Raw genomic sequence first — 18,537 nt, 5'->3', positions numbered from 1 at the left:
GTTTAAGCCATGAATCTTTCCCTGAGTATCCCTGAAAATTTAAGATTTGTTGTCCCATATGTTTAAGTCTTGAACAAGAGCATTCAATAATGTAAGTTAAATTAAGCAAAGAAAGTTACAAATTCACTGGGATTATACTCTGAGTGCTAACCCCTATGAAATAAGGGAATCAATTAAAAAGAACACTATTTTCACCCATTTCAATTGCTTAGTACCCGAATAACCCTTTCCTACCTAAGTACTATCTTCCAAGTAATCATACGTGTACCAAAAAAGATGCTTGTCCAATTTATTTATATATAGTCACTATAAATTTATAAATTTAAAGTAAGGTATGGGAAAGGATCTGGACTGAGTCAAGCCACACTCAGCTTTAAGCCATGAATCTTTCCCTGAATACCCCTGAAAATTCAAGATTTGTTGTCCCATATATTTAAGTCTTGAACAAGACTATTCAATAACATGAGTTAAGGTATGGGAAAAGATCTGGACTGAGTCAAGCCACTCTCAGCTTTATCCCGTGTCAGCTATTTCATAGCCCTACTGTACTTAGTTGAACGTTGGCAAATATACATATCCCAGGATAATGATCCAAAATCAAATGTCGTATGCTAGAGCACGGGTGTCAAACTCGATCACGTATCGCAACATTGTTTGCCTTTGCAGAGCCAGGGTGGGTGTGGCCTGCACATAATGCATCCGGCCCGCAAGCCGCCAGTTTGACACCCCTGTAAATGGATTTGAGTCATGCCACATCCTTTCCTAGGCCTGATAAGTACACTATTATAGATAGCAAAAAGTCAGCTTTTTTGATCTGGCCAGATTTCCCGGGCTTGAAAAGCCTTTGTTTACACTGTCCCAACAAATTTTCACTGAAGTGGCAAACCTATTATCTGGATCTTATCTACTCCATGAAGCTTGCCCAAAAATAAAGACACCAACCTCACTTATTAATTATATTTTTCCATGACCGTAGAATAAATGAATAACTGCTGCTCACATTTGTATTTTTCCAGTGAAAAAGCCAAGCTACTTTTGGTAACTATGTCAAGCAGTTAATATTTATTTGGCCTGATTTATTTTTAGAGTGGAGTTGTGGCATTTTTCAGATAAATGGATATAACACAAGACAGCTTTGTAAAGATGTTCAGGAGTATTATTTTGGGTGTTTATAGTTTTAATTTTATAACTAAAAACACTGCTATTTTTATCCTTCTGAAGGCATTTGAAAAAAACACATAAAGGCATTGGATATTACCCTCACATTGGTATTGGTATTATCCAATAATAGACTGTATACATTTTTCTTATTGATAATCATATCAGAGTCTTACAGATAGTTTATCTCCAAAAACTATTGCCTAGAATTAAATTACCCTGTTTCCCCAAAAATAAGATCCAACCAGAAAATAAGCCCTAGCACGATTTTTCAAGATGCTTGTAATATAAGCCCTACCCAAAAATAAGCCCAGTTAAGATCATCAGCCAGATGGACACAATTAGTACCGTATTTCTCCCAAAATACGACCTAACCAGAAAATAAGTCCTAATGCATCGTTTGGAGCAAAAAATAATATAAGACCCAATCTTATTTTCGGGGAAACATGGTACTATAAACTTAGCATTACTGAACCTAGATTTATTTCCTTTCATGAACTGTAATGATACATATTTTGGATATGAATTTATTATTAGAATTGTATGGCCTTTAAAAAGCCATATTTCATAGTGCATTTGTGACTGTCATAAAAAGAGTTACATCATACAATAAGTCTCAATGATGTGATAGAAGGGGGGGAAAAGTCTGGCTTTTCACTTGCTTCAAAAATATTTTTAATAAGGCAAAAGTTTTCATTATCAGTAGAAAAGCCTAATACTAACTAATTAATTTGTTTTTAGATTTATCCATGTGTAGTCTAGTAAAAAAATGTTTTTAGATTTGTCTAATTTATCCAAATTCTTGTTAAGGAAATTGTACTTAGAGTCTATGCTCCTAATACCCATAAAGCTATTTCTATAAATATAACCATGAGTTATGTTTCCTTTCGGTTTATTTTATACAATCCTTATGTGCTGTAGTTCTTCAAGTCAAAGAAGTTTCTGGCAACTACATGCAGTTTTCTTGGCAACATTTGAGAAACCAGTCTGCCAGTACCATCTTTTCTGGGCTAAGTGACCAGCCCAAAGTCATCCATTATAACTTCAACTTTCCTAGTCTTTTAAGCAGGGGTGAAATGCTACCGGATCGGACAGGATCGGGCGAGTAGGTAGTGGAGATTGGGTCTGGTTCGCAGATCTAGTAGCAATCACTAGCTGGCCACGCCTCCGAACCAGTCCACGGCCTGCAGTCCAGCCTTTGCAAGCTGGACACCGGGACACCGGGAAGGCAGCTCACCACCTGCTCGCCCTTCGGTCAGGGGCCGGGGCCCATTCCCCGAGGTTCCGGAGCTGCCGCCTGTCCCAACCGGGTCAGGGAATGCACCATTCCCCGACTCTGGCCTTTCCCCGGAGCTGCTGTCCACTCGCCGCCCGTTTGCCCTTCGCCTTTGGTCAGGGCCTAGGGCCCAGGGATGCCTCATTCCCCTGAGTCCCAGAGCCACCACCTGCTTGCTGCCTGCCTCAACTGGGTCAGGGAATGCACCATTCCCCGACACCAGTCTTGCCCCGGAGCCGCCGCCCGCTCTTCCTTCGCTACGTGGCTTATACTTACTTTCCTCCAGCGGCTGGCTGCCAGGAAAGGCAAGCGTCCAAAAGTTACTGGAGTCACTCTCCTTGAATATGCCACCACCATTGCTGCTTGTTCCATGCACCGGCTGCGCAAGCGCACACCGTTTATTTCATTTATTTATCAGCGGCAGGTTGGGTGTGCGCTTGCGCAGCCAGCGTATAAAACAAGGCTCTGGCCCCCGACCCAAGGTGAAGGGAGAACAGGTGGCGAGTGGGTGGCAAGCGGGTGGAGAGGCTGCAGCTGCAGGCATCTCGCAAAAAGGGAAAAGGCAGAATAGAAATTTTAAAAAATTTCCTACTGGGTTCTGTGGGCGTGGCTTGGTGGGGGGATTGTGACTGAGTGGGCATGGCTGTGAGGGACATTGAGTTGGCCACGCCCACTCAGTCACAGGACACACCCACCCATCAAGCCACAGCCACAGAACAGGTAGCAAAAAATTTTAGAGTTCACCCCTGCTTTTAAGTACTACACTATATCAAACTGATTCTCCATATACAATCTTGGCATGTACAAATCACATCAAACAAACTGATGAATAGAACATAGAATATAGAACAATAGGGTTGGGAAAGACCTTGAAGGTGTTCTGGTCCAATTTCCTGCTCAAGCAGAAGACCCTATGCCAGGGGTGTCCAAAGTTGGCCCCTTGAAGAGTGGTGGACTTCAACTCCCAAAATTCACCAGCCAGCATGAGCTGTAAATATAAGCAAGTTGCTGGCTGGGGAATTCTAGGAGTTGAAGTCCACCACTCTTCAAGGGGCCAACTTTGGACATCCCTGCCCTATGCCATTCCAGAGATTGGCTGTCCAATCTCTTCTTGAAAACCTCCAGTAATGCAGTACCCATAATTTCCAGAGATAAACCGTTCCACTGATTAATTGATCTCACTGTCAGGAAATTTCTCCTTAGTTCTAGGTTAGCTGTCTCTTTAATGACCTTCTACCTGTTACTTCTTGACCTGCCCATAAGTACTTTGGAGAATAAGTCAACTCCCTCATTTCTGTGACAGCCCCTCAATATTACTTGAAGACTGCTATCACATCTCCCTTAGTCCTCTTTATTAGACTAGTCATACCTAGTTCCTTCAATTGTTCATCATACGATTTAGCCTCCAGACCCTTTATATCTTTGTTGCTCTTCTCTGCACCCTTTATTATGAACGTTTTCACAGACAGATTATTCTTTTTGTTGACAAATTTAGCTTTAGAGAAAAACTATTGATTGTACACAGTGTGCCAAACACTAAAAAAGCTTCCCAATTAATTGAGATTAATGCATTGTTTTTACCTTATTTGCGACACAACAAGAGTATGGGACTCCACAGGCTAATGGTCCTGGAGCAGAACAATCATGATACTGATTTTTTGACCAGTCTTTAAAATCTTCTCCACCACAACATTTAAACTTTAAGAGAAAAGGGTATTATAAAGTAGCATCATTGCACAATGTAAATATTCCTCATTTAAAAATTACGATCCAGTCAAGGGAAAAAAATAGCTGCTAACAGTGGTTATATAGTATGTGATATGCAATAATCTTCAGAAAACAGTTTTGAAAAAGATTCTGTAGGGAAATAAGGCCTTAAGATTGGATCTGACTAGATTTCAGTCAAATCCCAAACTACTGTATACTTCAAAGGTTAGTGATTAAAGAATGTATTTTGTGTGTGTTACTTATATTTGTGTACACATGTATGTGCACTGGTATGCAAGAAGACATTTGTTGAATCATAAAGAAAAAGGATGTGAGTTAGTTTGAATTTTAAAAATAACAGCATTACGGTCAAAAATAAAGAAATGTGAAAAATTAAATGGTTACACTTTTTAAAAGATCTTTGAAAATCCCAATGTATATTTGAATCCTAGCATAAACACAGAAAAAAAATGTGAGAGTTGAAAAGCAGTAAAATAGTAGAAATACAATTTATTTTTTTCTTCCAAATAAAGAAGATTGCCATTGTAATTTAATTTAATTACGTTTAAAACAATATAATTAATAATCTAAAATAATCTAATCTAATCTACTATAATATAATATAATATAATCTACTATAATATAATATAATCTACTATAATATAATCTACTATAATATAATATAATCTACTATAATATAATATAATATAATATAATATAATATAATATGATATGATATGATATGATATGATATGATATGATATGATATGATATATGATATGATATGATATGATATGATATGATATGATATGATATGATATGATATGATATGATATAATATATCACTGCTCCTCCACACCTCACATTCATTCCATTCAGTTTGTGTTCCAATGTATCTATATGATCATAGGTGATTCACAAGTTCATGAAAATTTTAACAGCCCATTTCCTTCACATAGAGTTTCAGGTTTCAACAAACTTCTTATTGATCAAAACATTCAGCTCCATCCAGGCTTTCATTCTATTGAATTCAGTGAGGCTTATTTCAGATCAGATATGTTTATAATTGTGCTGTAAATTGTAATACTGTAGTGTAAATGATTAACAAATAAATCTCCATTCTTTGATAGTCTTTTATCATAATTTTATCATGTCATAATTTTATTATGGTAATGCACCACTCTTACAGACATATTAATATCTAATATATTATTACTACAGTATTACATTGAAACAGAGAAGGGAAAATTCCAGTTATCCCTTTTCTTACCGTATCTGAGAAAGGATCCACTATTTCTAGAGCAGTGGCACTAGAAAGGCGAACTATGAATTTTCGCTATATAGCTAGAGACGAGTTATCAAAATCAGTGGAAAAGCTATATATAGTTAAATATAAACTATATATTGCAATGAAGAAAGCCACACAAGCACCCAAGTTTTATAACTGATGTTATACATCAGAGATGAAATATGGTGTATGTGAGTCAACCTAAAATAAACTAATAGAGATTATCATGGTTGGAAGGAACTGGAGAAAATAATTTTTCTTTCTTTTTCTGCTGATAGATGGCTTCTGTCTGTAATCAACTGGATGTCACCCATTAATTTTATTATGTTCAATAGAAGTAGAAATGTCCTGCAGTTCTGGCAGATTTCCATAAAAGCTTTTAAATATATTACTATCAAATGAATTTTGTTTTTTCTGAATGTACACCATAATACAATGTGTTTTTAAACTGAAATTATTTTTGAGACTTTCTGTGCAGTCACCAACATCTCACAAGCTCTTGTAAAGAAACACAAAAATCTAGCATGTCTCTCCTGAAATTCTGGCAATTTTGAAGGCACTGCAGGGGAAAAATATTGTCAACAGCTAGACGATTAATGAATCTATAGCAGTTTAGGCAAGATTGAGTTGATACTGAAAAACAAACCTCCTTTTGAACAAAATCCATAATATTTTTGAAGTCCAAGTCGTCGTAGTAATTCTGAATTCCTCTTCTAATATTTTCATTTAAAAACTCAGTTGTCTTTAAAAGGAAAAAGAAGAAGTGAAAAAAAAAGAGTCAGCATACATTCATATAAAGCTGAGTACAGTAGTTGACAACAGAGCTTCTTGGAGACATCTATAAAATCATACTTTTTCATCAAAATAACTCAAGCTCCATTCCTTTCCTATGTGTGATATCACAATGCAAGTAACAAAAGGGGTGGAGCTTACAATGCAACAGCACAACCTTGTTTTCATTATTTGTTATCCTCAAACATCTCTGTTTACGTGCCTCTCCCCAAGACCTCCTGATCTCTGCCCTATTTTGTAATCAACAGGGAGTCCCAAAGTTAATATGGTAGTGGTAACCACGTGATCAATCCCTGTGACCAACCTTTTTGATCAAACATCAACAAGGGCAGGACGACTTTAACCACATGGTTGCAGCTTCCATTATGACTGTTTTGACCCCCTTCCCACCCCTGCTCACTCTGTAGACAACCAAATAAACAATAATACTGTACAATAGCACAATCAAAAAGCTGCCTGGCCTTGATAAAGAATCAATTAGAAACTACTTTAATGTAATCTCTAATCAGCAAAGCTACAAAGATATTAAGGGAGAGGAACTAAATGTGTTATATAACAAGTAGTAGTAAAGTTTCTGTTTTTCTAACAGAAGTTTAAACTGTTATTATGTCACATTGCCTTCATCTTAGAAAAATGACATATTAAATTGAATTGAATAAATTACTAATGGAAAGCAATCAGTGAATTGATAATTGTGTAGGCAAATAAATGATTTGCCAAGTCAGCTTGACCAAACTGTAGAAAAATCATGAATTATTCCTATTAGACAAAGAGCTAGTTTGGTAAAGTAGTTAAAGATACCAGACTAAAAAACAGGAGGCTGGGAATTCTAGTCTTGCCTTAGCCAAAAGACCAAGGCCAAGTGACCTAGGACCAGTCAGTCTCTCTCAGCCCTAGGAAGCAAGTAATGGCAAACCGCTTCTGAAAAAAACTTTGCCAAAAAATCTGTAAGGACTTATCCACATATCCATCAGGAATCAACACTGACTCAAAGGCATAAATAAGCAAACTGAAACTCCTACAAAATGATACCTTTCTTTGAGATCTTCCAGATGATATTATTATGCAATAATTTTTGTTATTCATTTCATATTCAGGATCTAAATAAACATCTAAATAAATAACTCATCTGCTTCTATTAGACGGGTTTAATTCTTCCAAGTATTCCAACTGCACTGTTTTTCTTCTATTTCACTGTGTTTCATGGAATATGGTTAGTGAACATTTTCAATAATGGTGATAACGCATCCTGATGTTAATCTGTAGGGTGGATCTGGAACTGTCCTATTTCCCTTATGATTTCTTATTTACAGCTAGATGTCTTGCAGCCAGTTACCATCCTGCTAGTTTATCTAGAGCGAGGGTGGGCAACTATGGCCACTTTATGACTTGTGAACTTCAACTTCCAGAATTCTGCAAATGTTTCCCAGGGATTCCCAGTCAAACTGTCTTCTATCTGAGTCTGTTCCTGTATGGAGGGCTTGTGTTGGGAGGAAGGGAGGGGTGGTCAATCCGATTCTTGTTCCCTCCCCATAACCTCCCCCCTTCGCACTCAGGTATCTCTGTTCCAATTCTTGCAGAACCAAGTGGAAGCGGCAGACGACAGTGGGGCTGGAGTTGGCCAAAGTTGGGAATTACTCAGTTCTACAGAGGAGGGTCAGGCTAGGTAGGCGGGAGCTGTCCTGCTTCCAGCCCCTCTTTGCTGCTTCAAAGGGTCACTGGGAGGTGCATTTAACTATCCCGCACAGCCAATTGCCCAGGGACAAACATCCTGCAGTGAATCGTCCAGGAGGAGGCGGGGTAAGAGCACTGGTGAACCACTGCCAGAGGAAGAGTGCAGGTGAAGGGCCTGCAAAGCATAAACGCTGGTGGTGAGTTAGCTGCTGGGGGAGGGGCTGCAGAGAAGAGGGCATGGTAATATTATTATTATTATTATTATTATTATTATTATTATTATTATTATTATTATTATTATTATTATTATTAATTAGATTTCTATACCGCCCTTCTCCCGAAGGACTCAGGGCAGTGTACAGCCAGAATCAAACACAAACAATATACAATTAAAAACAAAATTAAAAAACTTATTATACAGTTGGCCGAAACTATAAAACATTTAAAATCCAGAAACCCATTAAAATTCATATAAATTTAGAAATATAAAATTTAAAATTTAAAAATATAACAAAAACTTAAGCCAGCCCCGCGCGAGTAAATAAATAAGTTTTTAATTCGCGGCGAAAGGTCCGAAGGTCAGGTATTTGGCGCAAACCAGGGGGAAGTTCGCTCCAGAGGGTAGGAGCCCCCACAGAGAAGGATTTTCCCTGGGGGCCGCCAGCCGACATTGTTTGGTGGACGGCACCCTGAGAAGTCCCTCTCTGTGTGAGCGTACGGGTTGGTGGGAGGCATGAGGTAGCAGTAGGTGGTCCAGTAAGTACCCAGGCCCTAAGCCATGGAGCACTGTAAAGTTAGTAACCAAAACCTTAAAGTGCATCCGAAAGACCACAGGCAGCCAGTGCAGTCTGCGCAGGAGTGGTGTTACATGGGAGCTACGTGGGGCTCCCTCTATCACCCGCGCAGCTGCATTCTGGACTAACTGAAGCCTCCGAGTGCACTTCAAGGGGAGCCCCATGTAGAGAGCATTGCAATAATCCAAGCGAGAGGTAACAAGAGCATGAGTGACTGTGCATAAGGCATCCCGATCAAGGAAGGGGCGCAACTGGCGAACCAGGCGAACCTGGTGAAAAGCCCTCCTGGAGACGGTCGTCAAATGATCTTCAAACAACAGCCGTTCATTCAGGAGAACACCCAAGTTGCGCACCCTTTCCCTTGGGGCCAATAACTCGCCCCCAACAGTCAGCTGCATCGGGATGCCGGCATCCACAGCCACTCCGTCTTGGTGGGATTGAGCTTGAGCCTGTTCCTCCCCATCCAGACCCGTACGGCTTCCAAACACCGGGACAGCACTTCAACAGCTTCGTTGGGGTGGCCCGGGTGGAAAAGTACAGCTGAGTGTCATCAGCGTACAGCTGGTATCTCACCCCAAAGCCACTGATGATCTCACCCAACGGCTTCATATAGATGTTGAACAGGAGGGGCGAGAGAATCGACCCCTGTGGCACCCCACAAGTAAGGCGCCTCGCGGCCGACCTCTGCACCCCTGTCAACACCGTATGCGACCGGTCAGAGAGATAGGAGGAGAACCGCCGATAAACGGTGCCTCCCACTCCCAATCCCCCTAACCGGCGCAGCAAGATACCATGGTCGATGGTATCAAAAGCCGCTGAGAGATCTAACAGGACCAGGGCAGAGGAATGACCCCTGTCTCTGGCCCTCCAGAGATCATCCACCAACGCGACCAAAGCTGTCTCCGTGCTGTATCCGGGTCGGAAGCCGGACTGGAACGGGTCTAGATAGACAGCTTCATCCAGGTATTGGGGTAGCTGCCGCGCCACAGCACTCTCTATAACCTTCGCAACAAAGCAAAGACAATAATTACCCAAAATAGCTGGGTCCAGGGAAGGCTTCTTGAGGAGGGGTCTCACCACCGCCTCTTTCAAGGCAGCAGGGAAAACCCCCTCCGACAAGGAAGCATTGATAATCCCCTGGAGCCAGCCTCGTGTCACCTCCTGTGTGGCCAGCACCAACCAGGAAGGGCACGGGTCCAGTAAACATGTAGTGGCGTGAAGCCTCCCCAACAACCTGTCCACGTCCTCGGGAGCCACAGGATCAAACTCATCCCAAACAATCTCGACAAGACGCGACTCTGCCCTCTCACTTGGATCATCCCAATTACGGTCCAGGCCATCCCGGAGCTGAGCGATTTTATCGTATAGATAACCACTAAACTCCTCGGCACGTCCCTGCAAAGGGTCATCCCGCACCTCCTGATGGAGGAGAGAGCGGGTCACCCAAAACAAGGCAGCCGGGCGGTTATCTGCCGACGCAATGAGGGTGGAAGCGTAGGAACGCTTCGCCTCCCTCATTGCCACTAGGTAGGCCTTAGAATAAGACCTAACTAGTGTCCGATCAGCTTCGGAACGACTGGACCTCCAGGTACTCTCTAGGCGTCTTCTCCGGCGTTTCATCTCCCTCAGCCCCTCGGAAAACCAAGGGGCCGGCTGAGATCTGCGCCAGGTCAGAGGCCGCAAAGGCACGACACGGTCCAAAGCTCCAGCCGCAGCCTGCTCCCAGGCCACAACTAGTTCTTCAGCCGTGCCGTGGGCCAGATCCTCAGGGAATGGCCCAAGCTCCGTCAGGAACCTCTCGGGGTCCATCAGGTGCCCGGGACAGAACCAACATATTAATATGACAATATATCCTTGAACCCTATTGTTTCTATAGTATTGCATGCACATTACATCAGAAAAGCCTGTGGAACGAACTTCCCCTCGGGCTTCGACAACTACCTGACCTTAGGACCTTTCGCCACGAACTTAAAACCTATTTATTTCATATGGCTGGACTGGCTTGATTTTAATTTTAAATTTTAATTGAATTGTTGATGGGTTTTAAATTTGGAATTTTATGGGGTGTAATGTCATTTTAAATTTTCTGGCATATTTGAATCAGTTTTTTAAGGGTTGTTTTAATTATTGAGTATGTTTGTTTGTATTTTATTTGCCTGTTCACCGCCCTGAGTCCTTCGGGAGAAGGGCGGTATACAAATTAAAACATCATTATTATTATTATTATTATTATTATTATTATTATTATTATTATTATTATTATTATTATTATTATTATTCAATGATAAAGATTCCAAAACAGAAGGCTTTTATAATGATTTGACTAGTTTTGATAAGATTTTAACAGGTGCTGATGACAACCTAATTAGAAAATTGGATGGATATTTATTAGAGATTAAATTAGAAGAAGAACAAGTCAAGGAGACAATGATTGCCTGGGGGAAGAATTTTGGTCATGGGATTGATTTAGAGGCATGGCAAAAACTATGGACGCATAATTATAAAATGACAATGTCTACGGCATATAAAGAGAATTTGTATAAGATGTTTTATAGGTAGCATTTACCCCCGGCAAGAATTGCTAGAATGTTAAGGTAAATCCGGAAAATGCTGGAAGTGCCATCAGACACCTGGATCCAGTGGTGGGATTCAGCCAGTTCGCACCAATTCGGGAGAACTGATTAACTTTCTAAGCAGTTCAGAGAACCAGTTGTTGGAAGAAATCTTGTTTTTTTCCACTTTACGGGGCTAATCCTGTAAGGAAGGCAGGAAGGAAACATTCTGGTGGTGTTTCTAGCCTCATCTTTATTGCCCTGCTTACAGAAACTGCCCCTCTGGTTAACCCTTGTTACATTGTAACAGCTAAGGCTAAGCACGCATCGATGTGAGTGACGTTGAGTTGGCCACGCCCACATGGTCACATGACCACCAGGCCACACTGACCCAGCTGGTCATCAGAGCAGAGAACCGGTTGTTAAATTATTTGAATCCCATCACTGCCTGGATCATATTACCATATGTGGTGGACATGTGTGGAAGCGAAAAGATACTGGACTAAAATACACACATGGCTGGACAAAATGATTAAAAAACATATAGATTTTTCCCAGAATATTATATCTGTTCCAGACAATTCCAATCAAATTGGGGAAAAACTTTTTCGAGGAATTGAATAACATGATATTGAAATATATTTGGCAATGTAAAAAAGCGAGGGTAAAATTAAAGCTACTGCAAGATGTGAGAACAAGAGGGGGCTTTGGGTTACCCAATTGGGAATTATACTATCAAGCCCCAAATTTAATGTGGATCAAGGAATGGATAACTTTAAGAAATAATAGAATATTGACTCTGGAAGGCCAAGATTTAATGGGACGGCATGCTTTTTTACGGTAAGGACAAGCTAAAATACAGGAATACTTTAGAAGACATTTTGTAAGAGAGGCTTTGTTATCAAACTGGGAGAAAATTAAGAAAAGCCATTTTTTAAAAATTCCAGTTTGGGTATCAACTATTGAGGCTTTTTCATATGCAATTACGTTTAGAAAGGAACAAATTGTTAGATATAAAGAATTGTTAAAGGAGAAGGGTGAACTTAAAACAATGCAGAAATTAGAAACTGAAGATATAAAGATGAATTGGTTTTCTTATTTGCAAATACGTTCCAGATATGATAAAGATTCCAAGACAGAAGGTTTTTATAGCAATTTGACTAGGTTTGATAAAATTTTAACAGGTGCTGACAACAATTTACTTAGGAAATTGTATGGATATCTTTTAGAGATTAAATTAGAAGAAGAACAAGTTAAGGAAACAATGATTGCTTGGGGGAAGAATTTTGGGCATGGGATTGTCTTAGAAATATGACAAAAATTATATATATTTTTTATTATAAAAATTATATAATTTTATAAATTTTATAAGATGACAATGTCTACAGCTTATAAAGAGAATTTGTATAAGATGTTTTATAGATGGCATCTACCCCCAACAAGAATTGCTAGAATGTTTAAAGATAAATCTGAAAAATGTTGGAAATGTCATCAGTCACCTGGATCATATTATCACATGTGGTGGACATGCGTGGAAGCCAAAAGATATTGGACTAGAATACACACATGGTTGGAAAAAATTATTAAAGAGCACATAGACTTTAAACCAGAAGTTTTTCTACTTGGGATCATACCAGAAATATATAGTAGAGAAATGAGATATTTGATGGTGAATGTTATAACAGCAGCTAGGATTGTGTTTGCTAAAAATTGGGAAAATGAGAAATTACCATTGCAAGATGAAATTATTAGGAAAATAATGGAATGTGCAGAAATGAGTAAATTGACATTTGAAATTAGAGAACAGGAAGATAAACAATATTATATGATATGGGATTTATTTTATCAATGGTTAGAAGGAAGGATATGATAGAAAAGATCTGAGAAAGGCTATTATTAAGTGAAATAACAAATTGAACTCATTAAGAAGGAGGGAATGAATGATGTTATTAGATAAAATGTTAATTTGTGGAAATTTATATGAAATGAAAGAACGGAAAGCTATAGCCATTGGTTAATTAAAGGATTTGATATTAGAGAGATGTAATGTAACATTAAATGAATCAAAGATATTTTAATGTCGAAATTACACAAGAGATCTGTAACCACCCCACCATCACACTGTAAATGGATTGAAGATGTTTTTATGTTTGTTTGTCTTAAAAATAATTTAAAAACTTTTTTTTTTAAAAAAAGAGAAAAGCCTGAATTCACCTTATACCTGAAATATAATGAAATACCACAGGCAACATCAGTGGTGGGATTCAAATTTTTTTACTACCGGTTCTGTGGGCGTGGCATGGTGGGCGTGGCAGTGGAAGGATACTGTAAAATCTCCATTCCCTCCCCTCTCCAGGGGAAGGTTACTGCAAATCCCCATCAGCTGGAATTCGGGAGGCAGAGAATAGATGGGGCAGGGCCAGTCAGAGATGGTATTTACTGGGTCTCCGAACTATTCAAAATTTCCACTACCGGTTCTCCAGAGCTGGTCAGAACCTGCTGAATACCACCTCTGTGCAATATAAAGATCTTTACCTGCCTAAATGTTTTTAAAGCAATGTAAATCTTTATAGGCTTCCTAGTGGCACATATAAAGCTGCTTTCAGTTTTGGGCTCATTATCAGAGATTTCAGTCATTAATTTTAAGTTTGAAAGCTGCCAGCCTTTTAAAAACTACATTAGAGAAAAGACACATTTATGATACTCAATTGTCAATATTTCTTTGATACAACAGATCCATCACTATTTAATACATGAAAATACTATCAATTATATTATATATTATATATTTTAAATATAAAAATATTATATATTTTCAAAGTTCAAAGTTTCGAGAGTGAGAATATTCTAAAGAGTTAAAGATTATGCAAGAGAAAAAGCCAATTCTATAATGCCGAATGAGTTTAAACAGATGCTTGCATGTTGTTATGGCACGAAGGCACATAGGATATTGTATTAAATACTGGCTCCAACTTCCAAAGAAATTAATTTTTCTAGACTTCATGGTTATCAAGGTAGTTAAAAATATGTCAGAAAGCCAGAAAAATTAATGAAAACTGGCTGGGATAACATCAAATGCAAAGTAATTAACATTGCAGAATAAATTGTACAAAATGAAAAAAAATTGTTTGGTTTGCAGAATAAAAGTTGTCAAAATACAGTTTATGAGGTGCTTTCTCAGAGCCAAGTATAATTGACCCTACATATCATCCTACTTCAGACACAGTTTTTAAATTAAGTACATTTTTAATTACTAAATTTTAATTACAATTTAAATTTAATTTAAACTATATTGGTCTTCACTGCAGACATTTCTCACAATATTTTTGTTAATAATATACATACATGCAATTTAATTAATAATGTTAATATATTAGTCATGCAAAATCCGGACTCTTTTTTAACCTGGCTTTAATCTGGCAAACCATTTTCTTACCTTACGACGGAAAATTAAGGCTGTAACTCCACCAATTAGTTCAATGAGCAAACAAAAGCCCAAAATGTACATGAACTGCAAAAGAAAGATAAAAAAAAAATTACATAAAACTTGTACAAACCAAAAGCCTCCGTTTTGAAATGATGAATGTTTACTTTGACAATATTTAATTAGAATAACTTTTAGAACAATCGGAGATGCGTTTAGTCAAGTGTATTTGAGTTCTCACCAAGAATGTCTGCAGGATATGATCAAAAAAGACATGGCTGTATGGTTGAAGCTCTACATCAGAGGCAGTGGGGGGGTTTCAAATTTTTTTACTACCGGTTCTGTGGGTGTGGCTTGGTGGGTGTGGCATGGCTTGGTTGGCGTGGCAGGGAAAGCATACTGTAAAATCTCCATTACCATGCCACTCCAGGGGAAGGTTACTGCAAAATCCTCATTTCCTCCCAATCAGCTGGGACTTGGGAGGCAGAGAATAGACAGGGGCAGGGCCAGGCAGAATTTTTACTACCAGTTCTCCAAACTACTCAAAATTTCTGCTACCAGTTCTCCAGAACTGGTCAGAACCTGCTGAATACCACCTCTGTGCAATATAAAGATCTTTACCTGCCTAAATGTTTTTAAAGCAATGTAAATCTTTATAGGCTTCCTAGTGGCACATATAAAGCTGCTTTCAGTTTTGGGCTCATTATCAGAGATTTCAGTCATTAATTTTAAGTTTGAAAGCTGCCAGCCTTTTAAAAACTACATTAGAGAAAAGACACATTTATGATACTCAATTGTCAATATTTCTTTGATACAACAGATCCATCACTATTTAATACATGAAAATACTATCAATTATATTATATATTATATATTTTAAATATAAAAATATTATATATTTTCAAAGCTCAAAGTTTCGAGAGTGAGAATATTCTAAAGAGTTAAAGATTATGCAAGAGAAAAAGCCAATTCTATAATGCCGAATGAGTTTAAACAGATGCTTGCATTTTGTTATGGCACGAAGGCACACAGGATATTGTATTAAATACTGGCTCCAACTTCCAAAGAAATTAATTTTTCTAGACTTCATGGTTATCAAGGTAGTTAAAAATATGTCAGAAAGCCAGAAAAATTAATGAAAACTGGCTGGGATAACATCAAATGCAAAGTAATTAACATTGCAGAATAAATTGTACAAAATGAAAAAAAATTGTTTGGTTTGCAGAATAAAAGTTGTCAAAATACAGTTTATGAGGTGCTTTCTCAGAGCCAAGTATAATTGACCCTACATATCATCTTACTTCAGACACTTAGTTTTTAAATTAAGTACATTTTTAATTACTAAATTTTAATTACAATTTAAATTTAATTTAAACTATATTGGTCTTCACTGCAGACATTTCTCACAATATTTTTGTTAATAATATACATACATGCAATTTAATTAATAATGTTAATATATTAGTCATGCAAAATCCGGACTCTTTTTTAACCTGGCTTTAATCTGGCAAACCATTTTCTTACCTTACGTCGGAAAATTAAGGCTGTAACTCCACCAATTAGTTCAATGAGCAAACAAAAGCCCAAAATGTACATAAACTGCAAAAGAAAGATTAAAAAAAAAAATTACATAAAACTTGTACAAACCAAAAGCCTCCATTTTGAAATGATGAATGTTTACTTTTACAATATTTAATTAGAATAACTTTTAGAACAATCGGAGATGGGTTTAGTCAAGTGTATTTGAGTTCTCACCAAGAATGTCTGCAGGATATGGTCAAAAAAGACATGGCTGTATGGTTGAAGCTCTACATCAGAGGCCGTGGGGGGGTTTCAAAATTTTTTACTACCGGTTCTGTGGGTGTGGCTTGGTGGGCGTGGCATGGCTTGGTGGGCGTGGCAGGGAAAGCATACTGTAAAATCTCCATTACCATGCCACTCCAGGGGAAGGTTACTGCAAAATCCTCATTTCCTCCCGATCAGCTGGGACTTGGGAGGCAGAGAATAGACGGGGCAAGGCCAGGCAGAATTTTTACTACCAGTTCTCCGAACTACTCAAAATTTCTGCTACCAGTTCTCCAGAACTGGTCAGAACCTGCTGAAACCCACCCCTGATTAGGGGTGTCAAATTCAAGGCTTAGCAAAAAAAAAAAAAAAAGGGTTAGCAAACAGCAAAGGACCGGCCTGTGGTGCCTCTGCCAGTGAAAACGGAGCTTGGGAGGGCTGCCATTTTTTCTGGCAGAGGGTTGCAGGAGGCCATCGCAGCCAAAAATGGAGCTCGGAAGCCCATTTTCACTGGCAGAGTACTTGGGCCATCATAGATGCTCCCAACATGCGACGTTGAGATGGCCATGCCCACCCTGCCCATACCCACCCCAGCCCCCCAAGGTCAAATACAACCCTGATGCGGCCCTCAATGAAATCAAGTTTGACACCCTTACTCTAACTGGTTTCTATATTCATCATGTGTGTTTATGTAGGTCAGGTAGAGCTTTGGTTGCACCATTGCAGCCACCATTTTGACTTTTTTGACCAAACCTTGCCAACAGCTCTAGTCCCTAGCCATGCTTTGGGAAAGATTTTTAATCTAATTTACTCAGTTGAGAAGGCATCAGGAGAAAAGTTACCCTTTTCCCAATCTCCCTAATCTCATATAGAGACACTCTGCGCCAGGCAAATAACTTGCCGCTGCCAGCTCATTGCAAATCAAGTCCCCTCAGGACAATTCAACAAGAGTTAATTTAAACTGCAACTGGCGATGCTGCAATGGTACATGATGACTCACTGAATGACCATGGCAATTAGTGACAGATGTTCTGGTCCCAATTGTGGTCGTAAGTCAAAGACTACCTTCATTTCTTGCTTGCAAGGAAATGTCACTGCTGTTCCTCTTATTTGTGTACAATTCTCAACAGCTTCTTCTAAGGGCCCTCCTCTTATTTATAAAAAGTTTTTGCAAGTCCTGACAGTTTTCCTGTCTTGAACAGCAGCAGAACAGCAGCTCTGAATATACACAAAGAGTACGAACGTACTATATTTATCAAGCCGAAACCCTTTGTCCTCCTTATCTCAACTTACCAACAACATAGTCCTCTCAAAACCAGACTGATGAATATTTTTTTTAAAAAAGCAACCACACAGGACATTCTGTTCTTGTATTTCCTGAAAAGATGGGGTTTTCCTTGGGGTTTTTTTTTTTTTAATGTCCTGGCAATGAAACAATTGTATTTTGAAGGATTCCAAAGAAAACAGTCCTTTCCTGTCACTCACTCAAGGTAAAACGTATTTGGAAACAAACAGCAAAACAACGAAGATTGGGAAAAGCCCTCTATCAAGAAATAAACGACAGGAAATGGCATTATGTTGGAAACATAGATGAGCGGAATATTTGATTATTTTTTAATGATTCCTTTATAGAGGTTTTATTACTCTTATGTGGTAAAACACTAAGGCTGATGGAAACCGGGGATGAGGAACAACATCAGTTTCCTTCAACTTTTCCATGAAATTCTCTGCTCATTTTTTTTTTCTGATTCTAAACTCGAATGTCTCAAAAAAGCTGTTTGACATAATTACATATTCTCAAAACTATTACAAATTTAATTTTTAAACTTTGGCTGCATCTAATTATGTACAACAGACTTTCACAACTACTTGATTACAAACATGTCTGATTACAATATGTATAAGATTGCAAAAGTCACCACAAATTTGTCTCCACAGGCAACAGTTTCAAAAGTACTGATCAGGTTTTTCCTTATGCCTGAAACAACCAATTCTCATCGTATAATTTCCATTTCAAATTATATCTTTATTAAGAGAGATTTCTGAATTTTTAAAATCATCATGCAATTTAGATAATCAAGTTACTA

General features: G+C 38.6%; 1 protein-coding gene across 2 annotated transcripts in view; it reads right to left on the bottom strand.

Annotated features, from left to right (window-relative positions):
* TSPAN15 (tetraspanin 15) overlaps positions 1 to 18,537 on the bottom strand; it is a 37,492-nt gene that overhangs the window by 4,838 nt on the left and 14,117 nt on the right. The window contains exons 3-5 of one of the 2 annotated variants that reach the window (XM_058187054.1): positions 16,190 to 16,264; positions 6,076 to 6,171; positions 4,016 to 4,132 (exon numbers count right to left, since the gene is read on the bottom strand). In XM_058187054.1, coding sequence (XP_058043037.1) covers positions 4,016 to 4,132; positions 6,076 to 6,171; positions 16,190 to 16,264 — 288 coding nt within the window. Of the gene's footprint in view, positions 1 to 4,015; positions 4,133 to 6,075; positions 6,172 to 14,677; positions 14,753 to 16,189; positions 16,265 to 18,537 lie in introns of both variants that reach the window. The other variant, XM_058187055.1, reaches the window with a different exon arrangement.

This window comes from Ahaetulla prasina, chromosome 6 (genome assembly GCF_028640845.1).
Source record: "Ahaetulla prasina isolate Xishuangbanna chromosome 6, ASM2864084v1, whole genome shotgun sequence".
In the NCBI taxonomy this organism is placed as follows: domain Eukaryota; kingdom Metazoa; phylum Chordata; class Lepidosauria; order Squamata; family Colubridae; genus Ahaetulla; species Ahaetulla prasina.
The sequence above is the reverse complement of the archived record's forward strand: the minus strand, read 5'-3'. Positions and strand labels throughout refer to the sequence as shown.